The sequence below is a fragment of the Episyrphus balteatus genome, chromosome 2 (assembly GCF_945859705.1).
Source record: "Episyrphus balteatus chromosome 2, idEpiBalt1.1, whole genome shotgun sequence".
NCBI lineage: Eukaryota > Metazoa > Arthropoda > Insecta > Diptera > Syrphidae > Episyrphus > Episyrphus balteatus.
The window spans coordinates 35,828,764-35,847,556 of NC_079135.1; the positions used below are offsets into that span (position 1 = coordinate 35,828,764).

An 18,793-nucleotide genomic window follows, 5' to 3' on the forward strand; every position below is an offset into this window, starting at 1 on the left:
ATTTTTTACAAGTTTTATATATATAATTTTTGTCAAAAATCAAAAATGGCCGAGTTATTCACTAAAACGTGTTTTACCTTTAATCCAAGATGGCGGCTTAAGCACAAGGTCGATTTTCCCGAAAAACTGGTTTTAAGCACCCAGTGATCCCCTCTATCATCCTATGAAAAAAAATTGCACGATCTAATTATTTCCATTTCAGCTTAATTTTTTGTACATCCCGACTGGGCTACTTCATGAAATGGCAATTTATACATATAAAGGACAACCGCCTCCTGTTTGCGATGCCGATGCCGCCAACCAACCGACAACCGTTTCTCGACTCGACTTATTGCTTGTTATTTGCAGACATGTCAAGATACAACCAGCAAATTACAAAGAAATGTTTCTAGGTATGTTGTTGGCGTTAGTGTTGTTGCATGTATAATGACCGTGCTAAGAAGATATATTTTTTTTTTTTTGTTTTTTGGTTGAGAATATAGCTTCTGTTCTTTCGTCGCAGTCGCAGGTCAAGTTGGGTAATCGATATCGAAACTGATTATATCTTGTGAAGAGTTTTGTGCAGATGCCGACGATAAAATCGCGGGCGTCTCTTTGTAATTTTTTTTTTCAATTCGTTGTTTTGCGTTTTGCGCTTGTCTGTATGTCGGCAGGAGGTTACTTGTCAATATGAACGACAGTACACAATTAGCTTATTTTATAAAAATTCTGTTCTGATTTAAGGATAAGCTAGAGATTTTTTTTTCAAAAGCACTTAAAGCATGTTTTAGACTACAAAGCTAAAGTTTAATGGTGGTGGTCAGTATGTCAAACGCAGAAATGGTGGTTGTCTCAGTCTTAGTTTGAATAAACAAACTTTATAGTTTAAAACAGAAACAAAATTGTTTAAATTGAAATATTTTTGTATTTAGGGCCAATTTTTCAATAGTCAGATAAACCTCAGTTATAGCTTATTCCTAGGAATAAAAGTTTTTTTTTTATTTTGACATTTATTCTTCTGATAGTCTACACGGTTAAAATTACACCAGTCAACTTGGTTAATCAAAATTGTTTAATCTTACCCACTTTCTCGGTTAAATTATACTAATATCTCAAATTTTGGCCGAGTTTCTTGATCAATATAACTTGATTATATCGGTTAAAATAACCTTCTAAAATGGTAATTGTAAACAATTTAACTTAACTGAGGCGAGTACGTTGATTTTAGCGACGAGAACTACGTAGTTTTTAACCAAGACTACGTTATTTTTAAACCACCGAAAAAACCTCTCGGTAGGTCCATTATTTTTCTGCGTGAACTGACGATTGAAAAATCAGGGCTTCTGAAAACCCTCAAAATAAACCTTGTTAGTTTAGGATACAAAATTGAAATATGTGAGGAAACTTAAATCAAACGCCAATATTAAATAAAAGAAGAAAACCATAACTAATTTTAAAATAGAACTGGTAATAAAGCTATATAAGGATGTTTGCATACAGGGGCGTACATACCATTGGGGCAGGTCCCAAGGCCCCCAATAGATGCCAGAGCCCCAAGAAAAATCATGTAGTTAAGAATCCAGTTTACATATACAGCAACCAGGGGTCGAATTACGGCATACGTTCGTTAACGAATGGTTGCTATGTGTCCCTATCGTTTTCTAATAATTAAATAGAGACAGAAATAGTCAAAACGTTAACGTATGATCGTAATCGTGTGCCGTAATTCGACCCCAGATCTCACTCGAAAGACTTTGAGGAGTTTTTAAATTTTATTTTTCGAAAAATATGAAAACAGTTACTCACATAAATATTGGGCCAAATGCAAATAAAAAACCTATTTTTTTCGACGAATTTAGTTTTGTGGTCATATTTATTCTTAACGTTCAAAAATTAAGAGTTATTTTTAACAAATACACTGAATATTGTACTATAAGGAAAATCGTATAAAATACTTTGGCTCGTCATACCTGGTTTAAACTATATGAAGAGGACTTAAAACGGTGTAATATAAAAGAGTTATTTAATAAAATCGTGAAACAGAAGTTAAACTGGAACTACAATATCGATTTTGGACTTTTGGCTCAATAATTTTGTGGTGTTTAGATTACGTTTTACAATAATTTATTTTAGGCCAGAAATCAATGTTTGGATGGAAATATCTCAGGATTTGAAAAATATACAAATATCTATGGATTTTTTTTTTTTTTGACATTTAACTCAAGACAAAGATTTGGCTCGATAATTTCGTGAGTGACTGTACCCCAGGAGCCAGACGTCTATGAAACTTTTGGTTTTCAGTTATGAATATAACCTTTATTTTGACGTCTCACTCGATGAATTTGGAGGAAGTTTTTTTTGGCAACGGGTTAAAAAAAAAAATAAATTTTTAATTTTTTACCCGAATGCATAGGCCAGAAAACAATGTTTGGATGGAAAAAGCTCAGGAACCAGACCTCCTAGAAACTTTTCATTTTCAGTGAATAGAGCTAAAAAAGACCTTTCTTTTGATGTGTCACTCGATGGATTTGGAGGAAGTTTTTGAAAATGTAATTTTTTTGACAAGGGGTTAACCTTGATTTTTTCTCGAAAATCTGAAAAAAAAATGAATTTGCAATTTTTTAACCTGAATGCATAGGCCTGTTGATTATGAACTCATATCCATAATTCAAACCGGATTTCGAGACTTTGGTCAAAAGATATCGGTTTCGGAATGTAAGAAAGAGAAAGAAATATAGAAATATCTTAGGAACCAGACCTCCAAGAAACATTTGTTTTCCAGTTATGAATAGAGCTTAAAGGGACCTTTCTTATGGTGTCTCACATGATGGATTTGGAGGAAGTTTTTGAAAATGCAATTTTTTTTTGGCAAGGGGTTAACCTTGATTTTTTCTCAAAAATCTGAAAAAAATAAATTTGTAATTTTTTAACACGAAATCATAGGCCTGTTGATTATGAACTCATATCCATAATTCAAACCGGATTTCGAGACTTTGGTCAAAAGATATCGGTTTCGGAATGTAAGAAACAGAAAGAAACAAAAAATTGTTTGTATAGAAATATCTCAGGAACCAGGGGTCGAATTACGGCATACGTTCGTTAACGAATGGTTGCTATGTGTCCCTATCGTTTTCTAATAATTAAATAGAGACAAAAATAGTCAAAACGTTAACGTATCATCGTAACCGTGTGCCGTAATTCCACCCCAGACCTCCATGAAACTTTTGGTTTTCAGTTATAAATAGAGCCTAAAGAGATATTTCTTTTGATTTCTCACTCGATTAATTTGGAGGGAATGTTTTAAAATGCAAGGCCTGTTCACTGTTAACTCATTTTTGTGAACCAAAACTTGTTTCGGGACTTTAGTCCGAAGATATCTGAATCCGTAAGAAAACAAAATGTTTGGATGCAAGTAGGTAAGTCAGCAACCAGACCTCCAAGAAACTTTTGGATTTCACTTGTTATGATTAAGAGGCCCCTGCTACCTACATAAAACTATTTTCCTGTAAAATTTTGTTTTTTTTTAATCTTTAATTTCTGAAATCTAGCTTCAAAGTTTTGCATAATACATAAATGGACTTGACCCATCGAATCGCTTCAAAAGTACATGATTAGGAAAATACACAAAAATCGAAATAACATACATTCTCCTACTTTTATCTTCCTTTTTAATGTTTTCATTCGAAACTTCGACCAGATTCGTGTTCAGCACCACAGAAACCTAAAAGTTAACCCCAAAAACAGTTACACCAAGCCTTTACACTTTCAAACAAAAGAAATTGGTGTCCAATTCTTAAAAAAATTTAAATTGACTCCCAAAAAAAATTTCAAAAAAAAAATTATTCGATTAAAGAAAGTTAAAAAAAAAATTGATGTAAACAAATATTTTTCACTACGCTTCTGTACAAAAGTTTCGTTGAAATTGATTGAGTTGTTTACGAGAAAGTTAGACATTAAAAAAACGGTGTTATGGCAGTTAATGTTTTTATCTCAAGTTCGATGTGAATGAATTCTAATAGACTAAAAGTTGTGTAAATATCTTTGTTTGTGCATTCAATAGCTTATCAAAACCCTTAAAATATTCGTGTCTGCAAAAGGCGTGATTTGCAAGACCCAAAAGTGTCATTAAAAAGTATCTTGAATTCATGTGTGATGTGTTGCATGTTTGAAACACGTTTTTTTTTATAATTGAACGAACTTGTAGCTCCCGACTAGATCTTGAAAATTGCGACTTGAGAGAACCACAAGTTATAGAATGGCCAATGGGCATATTAGCATTAATTCCAAATTTGAATCCTTGTTTGAATGCAGTCATGGGCAACGAATAAATCCTCAAAACACTTATAAAGAAAAAAAAAATCATAAATATTTATTTAAAATCTCGCACCAAACTTTAAATGTGTGGATCAGAATCAAAACACATTATATCCACTTTTCAAAAAAAATGACTTAGGTATGAGGTTTTGTTTGTATTATTCAAATACATACGTTACGCCCAAGTTTGAGTCTCTAATTACATTTTTTGGCATAGAAATCAAACCACAAAGTTAGAGGTTAATTTCAAAACCCATTTTATCCACTTGAGTTTTTGTTTCAAAACCCATTATATCCAAACAAATTTATTCGCATCAAAATCCATTATATCCATTCAAAATATTATTTCTAAAATAAATTTGAAATTCAAAAACCATTTTATCCATGGGATGAGATTAGATGGGAATATCCGAAAATTTATACGGATTTTTAAAAAAAAAATTTTCGGCATTTAGGATTGAATTTATTTGTTCAAGAAAGTAGGTGTAGTTAAAAAAAAAGGAAATAAAGTTTTCTCGTTTTTAATTGAGTTTTTTTAATGCCATATTTTCTTATTTTGGTCTGAAATTCAGAAGTGATTCTCAAAATCCATTCTATTCATATTTGTTTTGGGTATAACTCTAAAACTAAAACTCTCAGATCACGATTTCTGGACTTAAACTGTAGGGAATCCTAATTGAATCAATCCTGCATTTAAAACAGTACTAAAAAATGTTTCGTTTACGAGATACAAGTTTTTCTCGATTTAATCAAAATCAAAAAAAGTGGATAAAATGGGTTTTGATTCTGATCCACACAAATGTCGACATGAATGAAATCAATTGGTTACATGAGTAATTTATAAAAAAAAAAAAAATACCTACAAAAAACTTTTAGCATTCCAAAATCCAGAATGAAATTTAAAGAACGGAAATATAGGTAATTGAACAAACAAAATGTCTATTTACAACAAGATACCCTCCCATTAGAATCATTCAACAAAAATGCAACCATTGCAACTTAAGTATGCATAACAAACATTTTGTATCTGAATGAATTTATCTAAATGGAAGGAACTCGGACTTTCCGCAGGTATACAACCAAGCAAAAAAAAAAAATCAAACATACGAGCATAAGGTAATTAGTCAACCCAAGACGAATAGAAAAGCAATTGTTATATTGCCAATGACGCCTAGATAATTAAAGTCCTATAGGTGTGTTACACCTACTCCTACATATATCAGACTGAGAGCACTTAACGGACGTCACTTTAGCCTTCAAATAAATAAACAAACAGGACATGGTCTGAGCATAATAATTATCAAGAGGAAGTAAACAAGATTGGAATGTACTTTAATTTCCGTAGGTTTTTTTTGTGCAAAATAGGATGTTTGGTATTTCCTGTTCCTTTCAATGTGTTTTTTTTTTTATAAAAGCAGGTTTTATATAAATCTGGTGAGTAATGCAAATTGATAAAAATTTCACATAGATCACTAAATTGCTCACCATAATATTGTAAAAGTGAATGATAACTAAAAGGAAATGGAAAAAAGCGGTTGTATTATTAGAGAATTTCTCGAAATAAGCTTTTTGTTACATTTATTAAATATACTAATTGGTATAGGTATATCATCTGTGGAGTACTCAACTATTTTTCTCAGTCTTTGATTTTGAAACTTAAAAACTTTTCGATTGGCAATATCTCTTCAATATACAATCAATCGTCCTATTTTAGAGTAATGCTTACAGTTAGTGCAGTATGTTCAACGAGAATTTTTAAAATAGCAGTGAAGAATTATTTTAAGGTTTTAACCTCAGCTCTTTCGTTTGATGTAACAATTTTAATGATTGTTCGCCAAATGAAAGAAATAACTTAATATATATTAATTTTGATTTAAAAATAATTAACATACTTAAATAAAAAAAAAGATATGGTTAAATTTAAACTCGCCTTTGGTTGTTCTTTTGTAAACTTTAGTTATAAAGGAAAAACTACTAGTCGTTCAATATTTTTTGGTATATGTAAGTATTTTTTTTTAAATTTTTTTTCAAGCTAATGTAAAACATATTAAAGCGAGATAAAACGCAAGTTCCCGAAAAATTAGGTAATCCACCAATCATCCCGCTTTTATTTGGAACTACGTATGACTTGAATAATTCACACCTATACCTTTTTTGCAATCTTAAAACTAAAATTCCATGGAAAAGTTTTTTGTTAGGTACTTAAATGAACAAATCTACAAAGTATTTATATTTTTTACACTGCTAGTACCTTTTTAAATAAAAAAAGGACATTTTATTAATTGTAGAAGTTTTGAGTGAGGGAGTGAATGAGGAGTGAATATACGAAAAAAATTGATTATTAAAGCATTTATTTTTTTTTTCACCTTTATCCTTGTCGAAAAAAGCAAAATGGCTTCGTTTTTAAATTGATTTTATTTTTGATGGTTTATCAAGTTAAAAAATAATTTTTCTTTTTATAAAAATAGGCAATACACTCCGACTGAGCTGTGGTTGTTTGAAAATAAAAATCATAAACGAAGAAATTTTAAAACCACTTTAAACCGTTAAAATAATTTACATGCTTTTCAAAAGCTTAAAATGTTTTTGAATTAAGCAATCTTAAGAGAATAAAATAATACTTTATAATTGGAAGCAAAAATTTCACTTATCCCCTTTTTTTCCTAAAAAATGATGTCAAAAGAAAAAAATTCAAGACTAGGTCATTCGCATGCAAGAAAACCATGAATATAGGTATATGAATACGCCTTAAAATCGAGTTCCTCAAATTTTTAACGAAATAATTTAATTTTTCAAAACTTTAAATTTCATTTTTTTCTAGAGACCTATTTTTAATATCGAGTCGAAAATTACAAAAAAGCGGCATACTTTAATAGACAGAGAGTAATGAAATAAAAGGTCTTCTTTTCATTCTAAATATGGCGTTCATTTTATCAATAACAATTTTTGATAACTAACTGATTAACATAGTTGCCCAAAGGTAACTCAAAATTTGTGTTAAACACAGTTTAATGTGTGCACTTTTACACTTAATATATATTTTTTACATGTTTTATTTACGAACTCAAGCTATTCGTCCAACGCACAATTATCACCCCTTTATTTTAAGGTTTGTGCATTTTATTTGCAGTGGGTTTAAATTTTACACCAAATTTTAAACCAGTTTGCTACTTCAGGGATTAAAATTGTATTCTTTTTGTATTTGTATTCAATCTTTTGTGTATTAAAATATTATTATTTAATATATAAATATAATTTGCAATATAATCTATTAGTATCAAAGAGTTCTTTTTCAAATAGAAATGGAAAGCGTCTCTTTTTTAATCAATTAATTTTAAATTAAAGGTTTATTAAAATAATAAAAATTAAATTATTGGTACCCAAGAATATACTCGTACAAGAATTGAAAGAAAGTTAATTGCATTCTTTTTGATTAAACTATTTTCTTTTGTTACTGAATTAAATTTGAATTTTATTCTAAATGTACTATTTTGCACTGGGCAAATTTTACTCTAATTTGGATTATATTGATACCTTAAAAAAAGAATATGTTTTTTATTTAAATAATTGTAAAAATATTCAAGTATGATAAAATGTGGGTGTGGACAAATATGAAATACGGTGAATAGGAGTGAAACATATAAATAAATTATATAATTCTAGTGGAACTTTTAAATAATTTTTTTCAGACTTCAATCAAGATTTTTAAAGATGGCATGATATGGTCAATATATTTTCATATATTTTCACTCAGCACTAAATCATCACATTTGAGATTAGTAATGATAATGAAATGACATTGAGAAAAACAATTTGATCGAAAATTTAAGAAAAATCGGCAGTATAAATAATATTTAAGGTTTTAACGTCAACTCTTTCGTTTGTTGAATAATTTTTGAATTTCTTAAAATTTTAACACGATTATATGCCAATTTTTTTTTTATCAATACGTTTATCTTAAATGATATAGTAATTGAAACAATTACTCACTCGTTTTATTAAAAAACCAAAATTATTGTCAAAGTGAAAATGCACATGTTACTGCCGAAAGTCCATTATTATCTACAAAACATACCGAATTGAGCAAAATTTATACTGGTGTTGTCATTATAAAATACTTTTTCGAAAATAGGGAATGTGGTAGTTTAATCTCAACTTGAATGCCAATTGGTTTATTGTAAACAAAATGATGTCAGTGATGGGTAAAACATGATGTTTCAACTAGAACTTGAAATGCACCACCATGGTCAAATTTCTACTGAAAACAAAATTGAAATAATTTTTAAAAAGATCATTTTTAGAAGGAGAAAAAACGTAAACAAGAAAAGAAAGAAAATAGCATCTAACTGATAAACCTAACTGTTTTGCTGACGTTCGGACGTTATTTTTTTTTTACTAATGTACCGATATTATTTACGAACAAATTTTTTGTATTACTGTTTTTTTTTCTCATTTTTAAATCTTTTATTACATGTTGAAAATATATAATGTTCCATAAGAGTTACTCAAAAGATAAATATTTAATTAACAGGTGTTCGTAATTAAGTCTTACTATTTATGTAATTCAATTTCAAAAGTTTTCTTGTCGCATTTTTTCTTCTTCTTTTGTATCGCACCAAAAATGAAACAATAATAACTCGATGCAATTTAGAATATATCCTTTTTTTTCAATCGTCTATAATAGAGAAACTTTATTTCTTCCCTTTAACTGCTCACTATATGGTAGTATGTTCAGCTTCCAATTTGAGAAGATGTAATCAATTAATGATACACGCTAAAAAAGACGTTATAATCTAGGACAAGGTATTATATTCTCTGCTGGATGGCTGCCATCAACATATCTCTATTATGAACACAGCACTTAGCATAAACATTTTTAAAAACATTTCAACATAGCCACATAGCTACATAAATACTTCAACAGTATACCTAAATACCGCAGCGTAATAATTCGTCTCCTTATCGAATACAAGGTGCCAACTCCATCCTGGCTTAAAGCAGCAAAAAACCAACAAACCAACGAAATAAAAAAAAAAAAAAAGAATCATTTCCACCTGCATATGAAAACATTATACATATATCGAGTCGAGAGCGAGAGACCACCTTTAAGAAAAGTCACTTTGAAGTTAGATTTATTTTAAAGGCGGCAAAGGCATATACACAAGCATCTTCAAAATGTTAATAACAAATATAACAGTATGTCTAAGTATGTCTTAAAAGACAAACTCGCTTATTATAACACACTCTGTGAAAAGGAGGAGCTTGGTGTTTGCTTCACGTATGCGTGACGGTGTGGCGTTAAAAAAATTTAAAAATGGAGTCAACCAACACACTAGGTGTTACAGAGGGCTATAAGTTGGTGTTTTCTAGCAAGCAGCCAATAAGCGCGTTCGCCCAGAGCGTTTTCCCTAACAAAACAATACTTCGTTGGCGACGGCATAGTGCTTACTTGAAAACCTGTTGAGTGGTATTTCGTGTTGTCGCATTCACTCGTATAGGTTGAAATTGAAGATCTTGTCGATGATCAATGCAACAAGAAAAGGGAGATCGGTGAGACACACGAAACACTTTTGAGCTCGAGGAGAAGTGTTGAAAACAGGTAGCCCAGCTTTAGCATTGTTGTTGTCTGTCAGCATCTTTTTGAATCTCTTTTGCAAGAAAACAAAACTGACTGCACAACAAAACATATCGACAATCGACATCGATGATCGCAGTCTCAGAAGTTGATACAAAATAAAAATTCTACAGAAAGAAACTTGCTTTGTATATTTGGAAGTAACAGGTCAGTTAAAGGACGAATGCCGTATCGTAAAGACGTCGTTGATCGTGTCGGTCATATGTGGATTACTTTTGATATACAATTTTTAATGAAAATTGTTCCATCGGAAAAGAATTAATAAATTCTTTAAAAAATAATACGGATTTTTATAAAAACTTAAGTGACTGTGAACTATAAGAAATTGATAAAAAATCAAAAGTGGTTATAAACTGAAGATATAAAAAATAAGATAAAATTAATTACAATAAAATGATTACTATGAATGAATTTGTGGATTTACGTATGCAGCAGCACATTGCCCATGAGATCTATCGTCATCAGATAATGCAACGTATTCCTGGTAAGGCTTTTAAAAAAACTGTTAAGACATCGATATGTGAATATGTTGACATTCAATTGTAACAATCAACAAACAAAAACTAAACACCTATTAAAAACTGTAGTGATTGTAATGTGGAAAAGTTAAAATGATCCAGTGAACGAAACACCGACGGAACTTTGAGTTTTACCTTTGAACACTTATACCAGATTTCTGTTTATTTATATCAATATTCATGATTCATTAATTTTTGCTGGAAATTTTTGTTGCAATAATCAAGTAAAGACAAAGAAGCAATTTTTAATGAGTAATGCCGACAGGAAAGCGGTTTAATAAAGTGTCCTATAAACGATCAATGTTTATTAACAATAAACATTGAAGATTTTTGTTGTCAAAAACATTGGTACTAAATTGCTTCACACGTATCAATGAGTTTTGACAATTTGTTTGCGTAAATTTTGACCAGTTACTACTGAAATACTATAAAAATCCATTCCGGTTTATTCTTCAATTTCATCGAAAGATGACAGTTAACATTGACATTTTATATATATCTTTTTCCAATTATCAATAAAAATGGATAATTGTTATCAATTTAATTAACATTGTTATCAGAGAAAGGTCAAGGGTCGTTCTTTAATAAAACTTGGTCTTCAACAAAACTTAATTATCAAAGTGCACAAAGCAACAAAACTCTAATGATAAACAGGCCTGGCACCACTATCAATGCTTTTATCGTAAATCAAGATCGAAGAACTTATCATCAATTACTGATAAAAGCATTTAATCGAAGATTCAAATTGAAATTCGTAATTAAATGTCATATGGTTTATTAAACGTTATCAAAAAGTCAACTAATTTCTTATTATGACTGGGTGGTCTTGAAAAATTGATTTTGATATTACCTACATACATATCACCTTTTAAAGTGCAATCAATTAACACTCAATTTTGAGTATGGATTTATTTAACGATGATTTTATTTGCTATAAGATAAGAGTTACCGGATTATTGCTCGTAATTTATCAACAACATTTAAGATAAGTCCATGGATATTTAAAATATGGTTAGCTTGAGATAACATTACGTACACTGAGGTTTAATAAAACTGAAACTTTTATATTTTTTGCATCAAGTAACATTGAAACTAAATAATCTTGAAAACATCATCCGATATTAAGAAACCGTCATCAGACAATAAAACCACTGCTATACAGAATTATGGTTTCCTAAATGTCCGGATTTCTTCAGAGCCTATAAACCATCTTAAGAATATATCAAATACTTCCTCTTATTTTCATACATACATCTGGTTAAAATGATTTACTCCCTTACAACATTTTTCTGTAGAGCTTTTCCACTGTAACTTTTAGTTTGAGAGGCTACAACTATAGGAGTTGAATTTTGGACTCCGTCTAAAATTTCATTTTTCAATTAAAGCTGGCTTGTAAAATTTCAGCTTTTTTTCCGATGAGTGAGCTACTACATTTCCACGTTTCGACATCAAAAAGAATGGACTACTTTATTTTTAAAAAGGGCTTTTGAGATATCTACAATTTTTCCTTTCTTTTTGGTTTGCTGGAAAAAGTTCTTTTAATTTGTCTGCTAAGTTTCGTTCAGTTATCGTTTTCCAGACCTCTCATTCTGCATATTTTACAGCTAACTGAACTAAATTGGTAAGAATTCAAGTTCGTTAAGTTTTCCCACAATTTCAGTTACATACTTCAACTTTTCTGCAATTATTTTTGTTATAAGCTGTTTGCAAATAGAAAGTCAATAATTGTCAAAGATTTTTTGAGATCTAAAGAATATAAACAAGTTTACATGTTGTTATGTGTATTACTTTACAGAAGTTTTCTTTAACTTTCCACGTATTTTAATAACAATTTTTATTTATTTAATTTTCAGATCCATTTCCACCAATCTTACCAATTCCCATTCCAAGGCATATCATCCTTCCTCCACGTGTAAGTTTGCCTGGAGTTGAAGCTACACTCCAAAATGACGATTTGTGGAAACAATTTCATCAGATTGGAACCGAAATGATTATAACAAAAAGTGGAAGGTAAGTTAAAAGAAATAGCTTAAGTTATTTCTTTTGGAATAATATAAGCGCATCGTTAGGTTTTGTATTAGATATAAAATCATTCATATAAACGTATCAAACCAACTTTCCTTTTTCTGTAATGTGAGCATTAAGCAATCTTCAAACTTTTCGCTTAAATGCAGGCCCAAGAGATCGAATCGAACTGTGATGGTAGCTTAAAAGATATCAAAACTTAACAAGCTCTTCAGTCTTTCAAACTTATTAACTTAACGAAAGTGTTTTGAGCTAATTCAATAAAAAATCAAAATAAATTTTCCTTTGCGAAAGTCAAGTCAAGCTCTCAAAACTTAACGAAATTGATGAATTAGTTCCTAGTTCCTAGTTCCTCAAAATCAAAGAATTAACTACTTCAAACAAAGTTTAACAATATCACCAATATTGATATTTCAACAATAATTAAAATAGGTTCTATAAAAGATGTTCTTCGGGTTCTAATTTAGTTTAAATATTAAAACCTGACTTTGGCAAATATAAACAAAACCAATTAATTCTTAAGAATTAAAAATAGCATTGCAAACCAACATGTTTAACTTTCTTCAACAACAAAAAAAAAACTGACTGGCGTCATGTTCTTTGTTAACGCCACTTGATTTTTTTTTTCTTGCCACTTATCTTATTTAAACAAAGGTTCTAAGTGTATTAAAAGCAAGACCATAATTTCCAAACACATACCTATATATTCACTCATCCTTCATTTTTATTTAAAAAAAAAGAAAGAAAGAAAAAGGCGACGACCGACGACGCGACGGTAATGTCGGTTAGCTCTTGAAGACTAGACAAATATCCCACGATAAGTTTCAACGAATTTTCCTTGAATCTTTCGTATATCTATTTGTTCAAGAAATATTCTTCATTTACATATAGAAAATGTTTATAGTATGAGGTGCTTAAGCACTTAACGAAACTCAGTTTAGTCAAATCCTTATTTAACGATTTTTATAACAGGTATACACAAAATTTAAGAAGATCAAGTTATAGGCAAGAACAAACTTAATCTGGAACTTGATATGCAAAACTTAGAAAAAAGATATAATTTATGTTACAATCAAGATTAGTTATTATCAGTCAGAAGTTGAATTTCGAAGCCTTTACTGTGTTTACGGCTGTTCAACACATTCAAAGATCATCAAAAATTGATACTTTCTTTAACGAAAATGTTAGAAATGTAAATACGCTGACTCTTTCATACAGGCTAACTATGATTTCTATCTGACTTTCGTTAAGTTATTAATTGACACAACTTATCAAGTACCTAATAGAAAACATTGAAGACAGTTTATCAAATTTTAAAGAATAAATCATCATTTTTTTACAAAGTCACATCACACATTAAAGACGACCTTTAAAAAAAACCAACACCTCATCTTCAAATACGGATACCTAACTTTAATCCGCGACAAGATATGATATCAATGCAATCAATGAGGTACGATTTATTTTATTGTAATTAATCATTCTGGTGATAGGCACGCTGCATGCCTACCCAACTGTCAGACGAACAAAAACGTCGGCGCCACGGAATACCACCTGCTGACCTGCTAACTATGGGAACCCAATGCTATGGTCAGTTCAAATAAGAGATCTCATCCCTTGAGTAGCGCCTCTTGAAATTTGCTAAGGAATTTTTGTTGGTTTCGTTGATTGCGTTGTGTTTGTGTGTTTTTTCAAATATATATTTTTGTTTGTTTTTTTTTTTTTTTTTCGTTTTTTATTTTTTTTTTTTTGTAAACCAGACGTGCGATGACGTTTAATTTATTCTAATTAATCATTGTAATTACAGGGTGTCCCAAAAGTAATGGATCAAACGAAATATGCTGATAGGCCAACTTTAGGGCTCTCAGAATTTGGTAACTTGTTCATCCCAAATTCTTACGGTTTTCGATTTAATGCAGTTTTTGTGAAATTTCGAAAAATCCCGACTTGGCAACAGTATTTTGCTTCCTCCGCTCATAATTGATTTTTGTTTTTTACAATTCTTTCACTAAAACATTGCCAAATAATAAGAAATAACTAATTAATCAAAATATTTTTTATTTCATATGCCATTTTGATGCAAATTTATTAACAGTTCCATGTTTTATAAAAACTCAATTTCATACTTTTATTTCAGAATAACACATTGAAAAAAATTTGTATGGTGTGACACTGGTATATTGCTTTAAAAACTTGGCGTGTTATTGCAGTTTTCAAAAATGTATAAAAGTTTTCAAAGTAGAAGTTAGAACTAAAGATATTACAATTTAAATGCAACAAAACAGGGCTTTTCAGAGCAAAATAACAAAGAAAAATAAACACATTTTCTCGGCTGTTGTTTGTTTATTTCTTTTTGAATAAAAGCCTCGCTTTTTGTTTGTTATTTTGCTCTGAAAACGATTGTTTTTTTGCATTCAAATTGTAATAACTTTCGTTCTAATTTCATCTTTGGAAACTTGTATACATTTTTGAAAACTGCAATAACACGGCAAGTTTTTAAAGTAATAAACCAGTGTCACACCATACAATTTTTTTTCGGGATGATGCTCTGAAATAAAACTACAAAATTGAGTTTTTATAAAACATGGAACTGTTAATTAATTTGCAGCAAAATGGCATATGAAACAAAAAATATTTTGATAAATTAATTATTTCTTATTATTTGGCAATGTTTTAGTGAAGGAATTGTAAAAAACAAAAATCAATTATGAGCGGAGGAAGCAAAATACTGTTGCCAAGTCGAGATTTTTCGAAATTTGACAAAAACTGCATTAAATCGAAAACCGTAAGGATTTGGGATGAACAAGTTACCAAATTCTGAGAGCCCTAAAGTTGGCCTATCAGCATATTTCGTTTGATCCATTACTTTTGGGACACCCTGTATATCAACTGTAGATATATTTGTATGGTGTAGACACTTGTACTTATTTGTTTTTCTTTTTTTGTATTTTTGTAGGCGGATGTTTCCATCGATGCGCCTGTCAATTTCCGGTCTTGAAGAAGAATCGAATTATTGTGTTCTTTTGGAAATGGTTCCTATTGGTGATTGCCGGTATAAATTCTCAGGTTCTCAATGGGTGCCAGCCGGTGGTGCTGAACCTCAAAGCCCGCAGAGAATGTTTTTGCACACAGACAGTCCAGCTTCGGGTGCACATTGGCAGGCACAACCGATTTTGTTTAATAAAGTGAAATTAACCAATAACACTTTGGACAGCAATGGACATGTAAGGATATTACATTTTTAATTTATTTGGATTTATTGACTTTTGAATAAAATTTCAATTTAACTTTACGTGGATTTTTTTAACTCTTATCTTAAAAAACAACTGAGCTAATTTTTTCGTTCAATTTTTAACGATTTCTTATTTTTTTTTTTTTTCTTGCAGATTGTTCTTGCAAGCATGCATAAATATCAACCAAGAATACATATTATCCGGACATCAGACCCTACACAAATACCATGGTCACCACAACAAGCATTTGTGTTTCCAGAAACGGAATTTGTTGCCGTCACCGCATATCAGGTAATAATCTCAAAGCTTGAATGTGCCTTAAAAATTAATATACCTGATTCTCCTTCTACCCAAAAATCCATATTTAAAAGTTTTACTTTAAAAACTTTTTTATTCTTGAATAAATATTTTCTCTGTACTTAAAAAAAAAATCACTCATTGAAAGCAAAAATGTATAAAAACTCATTGAATAAGCAACTCGCATTTCAAAGAGATTATTTTTTAATAAAGTTCGCAATGGTACCTACCATTTTATATCATTGATTTATTCATTATTGCGACTTATCGCAAATTTTACTTACAGGTATTTCCCAAAAAAACACCCCCTCACTTAAAATGCTCAGTCTCTTGGTTTTTGTACCAAAACATCTCTACCAATTTCTTTTGGGGTAGGACTTTTGCCATAATTTTTTTTACCATTAATTCTTAATTTCATCTTTTCTTAAAAAAACACCCTGTCACTTGATTTTTTTTTACAGAGTCTTTAGATTAATATATCTAAGAAAAATTGTATAACTTTTTTAACAAGTTATGAAACCTTTCTCAAACAAAACTTAACCCGTTAAAAAATGACTATTAAAAGAATAGTTTTAAAGACTTAATTTTTTACCCCAAACGGCAAAACATTAGAAACTAACCAGTGGGCCCAGCCCCTCAATAACATTATTAAATGACCTCCAATTCGGAATAATAAAGACAAACCCTTGAATTAAATTGTTTCTTAAATAAAGTTATATTAACTAGTGCTTAACACCAAGAAAAATATTCAAACTTATTTTATTTTATTTGTGCAATTTCTTTTAAATTCCTTTATATCACTGAACCAAAAGCAAAAAAAATCTAAATTTCTTTTTTTTTTATTTCCAGAACGATCGTATTACTAAACTGAAAATTGATAACAATCCATTTGCCAAAGGTTTTCGAGAAACTGGTCAATCACGTTGCAAGAGAAAAATGTCATCATCACCGGAAATTCGATGCACTAGTAATGACATTTCCCCTTTAAAAGCAAATTCATTACCCAGCACTAGTGGATATGAAACACATCCCAACGATGACGATACAGAATTATCACCTAATGCCAAGCGAATAAGATCAAATGGATCTACATGTTCGATGTCATCTCTTGATGAAGTTGGATTTCCCATATCAACAAGTAGCAATAGCACGAGTGGGAAAAATTCACCCAACATTGATCTTGGCAATGAACTACATCATGTTTATCAACAACCACCATCTCAGCGAATTAATGTTACCAATGAATCTATGATGGTTCAGAAGATGCAAACATTTATGAATCCTTCATTTGTTGATTTAGCTTATTCATATTTCGAAAGGCCACAATATCCAATGCATCATATGCATCCTTTTAGTTTGCATCATCACCAACCAAATGATATATCTTTATGCTTGGAAACTAGTGATGTATCAGAAACTGAAATATCAAATGGAGATGCACCCAGTAATTCAACAACAGCAACGACGATATCGCATCAAACACCAGATGTGCCTCATTCTGAAGCTGGAGATTCGATAAGAGCGAATAAAAGTAAAAACTTTTCAATATCCGCTATATTGGGAAGTAAAAGTTAAAAAAAAATGGATAGCAAAAAAAATAAATTAAATCATAATTTTCATTGTATATATTTCGTTTCATTTTTATTTAAGTGCAAATACATATTTTCATAAACAAATTGTTGTAAAAATTTATTATTTAACATAAAACATTAATTTAAAAATTTTTTCAGTTCAAATAATTTCACTTGTATTTAGTTGTCCATTTATGTATAAATAATCTTAGTTATATTGAATGTTATGTAAGATAGAATTGTAAATTAGGTCTATAAGATAATTTAAAAGAAAAATAAAAGAAATGATAAAATAAAAAGGCATATTTTCTTAACCATTTTAATTTTTTAATGTAAATGTAAACCCTGTTGAATGAATGAATGCTCAGGTGGTATGTATAGAAACTTAAAACCGAGGGATTGCATTCTTTCAGTTATCTTTTTATTAAGATTGAGCTAGGAAATAGGAATGTTCGTTCAAGCTTAAAAAACTTAACAAAGGTGATAATAAGATAATTTGATATATGAAAGGAAAAGTGAAAAAATACTAAACAAATTATACAAAACAAAAAAAGAACACAACCTACTCAGTTGGTATTGGCATTGCCAAAGAGGAGATCCTGAGAAACCCGTGAAAAATGCAATGCCATACATAGTTTCAATTCGACAGCAAAGCAAATGTAAATAAAATGCACGACTGGGGTCGCACGTATGTACTTGCTCTTATGCTTAAAGTAACTTTAATGTTAAAGCTTTTAGGGAAAATTTAAAATTTGATATTTTCAAGAAATTAAAAAGTAAATAAAAAATAAAATCTGTTTTTATAATTAATTTAACACCGTTTTACGAAAAACCAAGTTTGCCATTTTATTTCTTGTATAAAAATGTATTTTTAGAAAAAAAAATTAAAAACCGTTGGAGCCGTTTTTTAAAAAAATAATTTTTTATATATAAAAATTTTCTAACATTTTTCAAAAAAAAAGTTGGTAAGCCATTTTGAAGAAATAATTAATTTACACATGAAAACGTAATTTCAAAATTTTTCACAAACCCGTTTTAAAAAAATTGATTTTTCAAACAAAAATCTTGAAATATTTTTTAAAAATCCAAAAATGTATTTTTTGGAAATTTTCTAAAATTTTAATATTGCCTTTACTTTAATGCTTTTGTGTAAAAATTTTGGTTTAAATCGGCAGGTAACGTTAATAACGGTACAAAAAATATTTTTTTATTTCGAAAGTT

General features: G+C 29.8%; 1 protein-coding gene across 3 annotated transcripts; it reads left to right on the forward strand.

The window, feature by feature from the left end:
* Positions 1–238: 238 nt before the first annotated feature.
* LOC129911925 (T-box transcription factor TBX2-like) lies at positions 239–17,816 on the forward strand. 3 transcript variants are annotated; one of them, XM_055989945.1, is made up of 5 exons: positions 239–392; positions 12,300–12,456; positions 15,428–15,695; positions 15,858–15,995; positions 16,851–17,816. In XM_055989945.1, exons 1-5 carry the CDS (start codon positions 242–244, stop codon positions 17,574–17,576), a joined length of 1,440 nt encoding a protein of 479 aa, XP_055845920.1. In that variant the 5' UTR covers positions 239–241; the 3' UTR covers positions 17,577–17,816. The 3 variants fall into 3 exon arrangements, with proteins under 3 accessions (XP_055845920.1, XP_055845922.1, XP_055845921.1); XM_055989947.1 differs by lacking the exon at positions 239–392 and adding an exon at positions 7,172–7,273; XM_055989946.1 differs by lacking the exons at positions 239–392; positions 12,300–12,456 and adding an exon at positions 13,722–13,924.
* Positions 17,817–18,793: the final 977 nt, after the last annotated feature.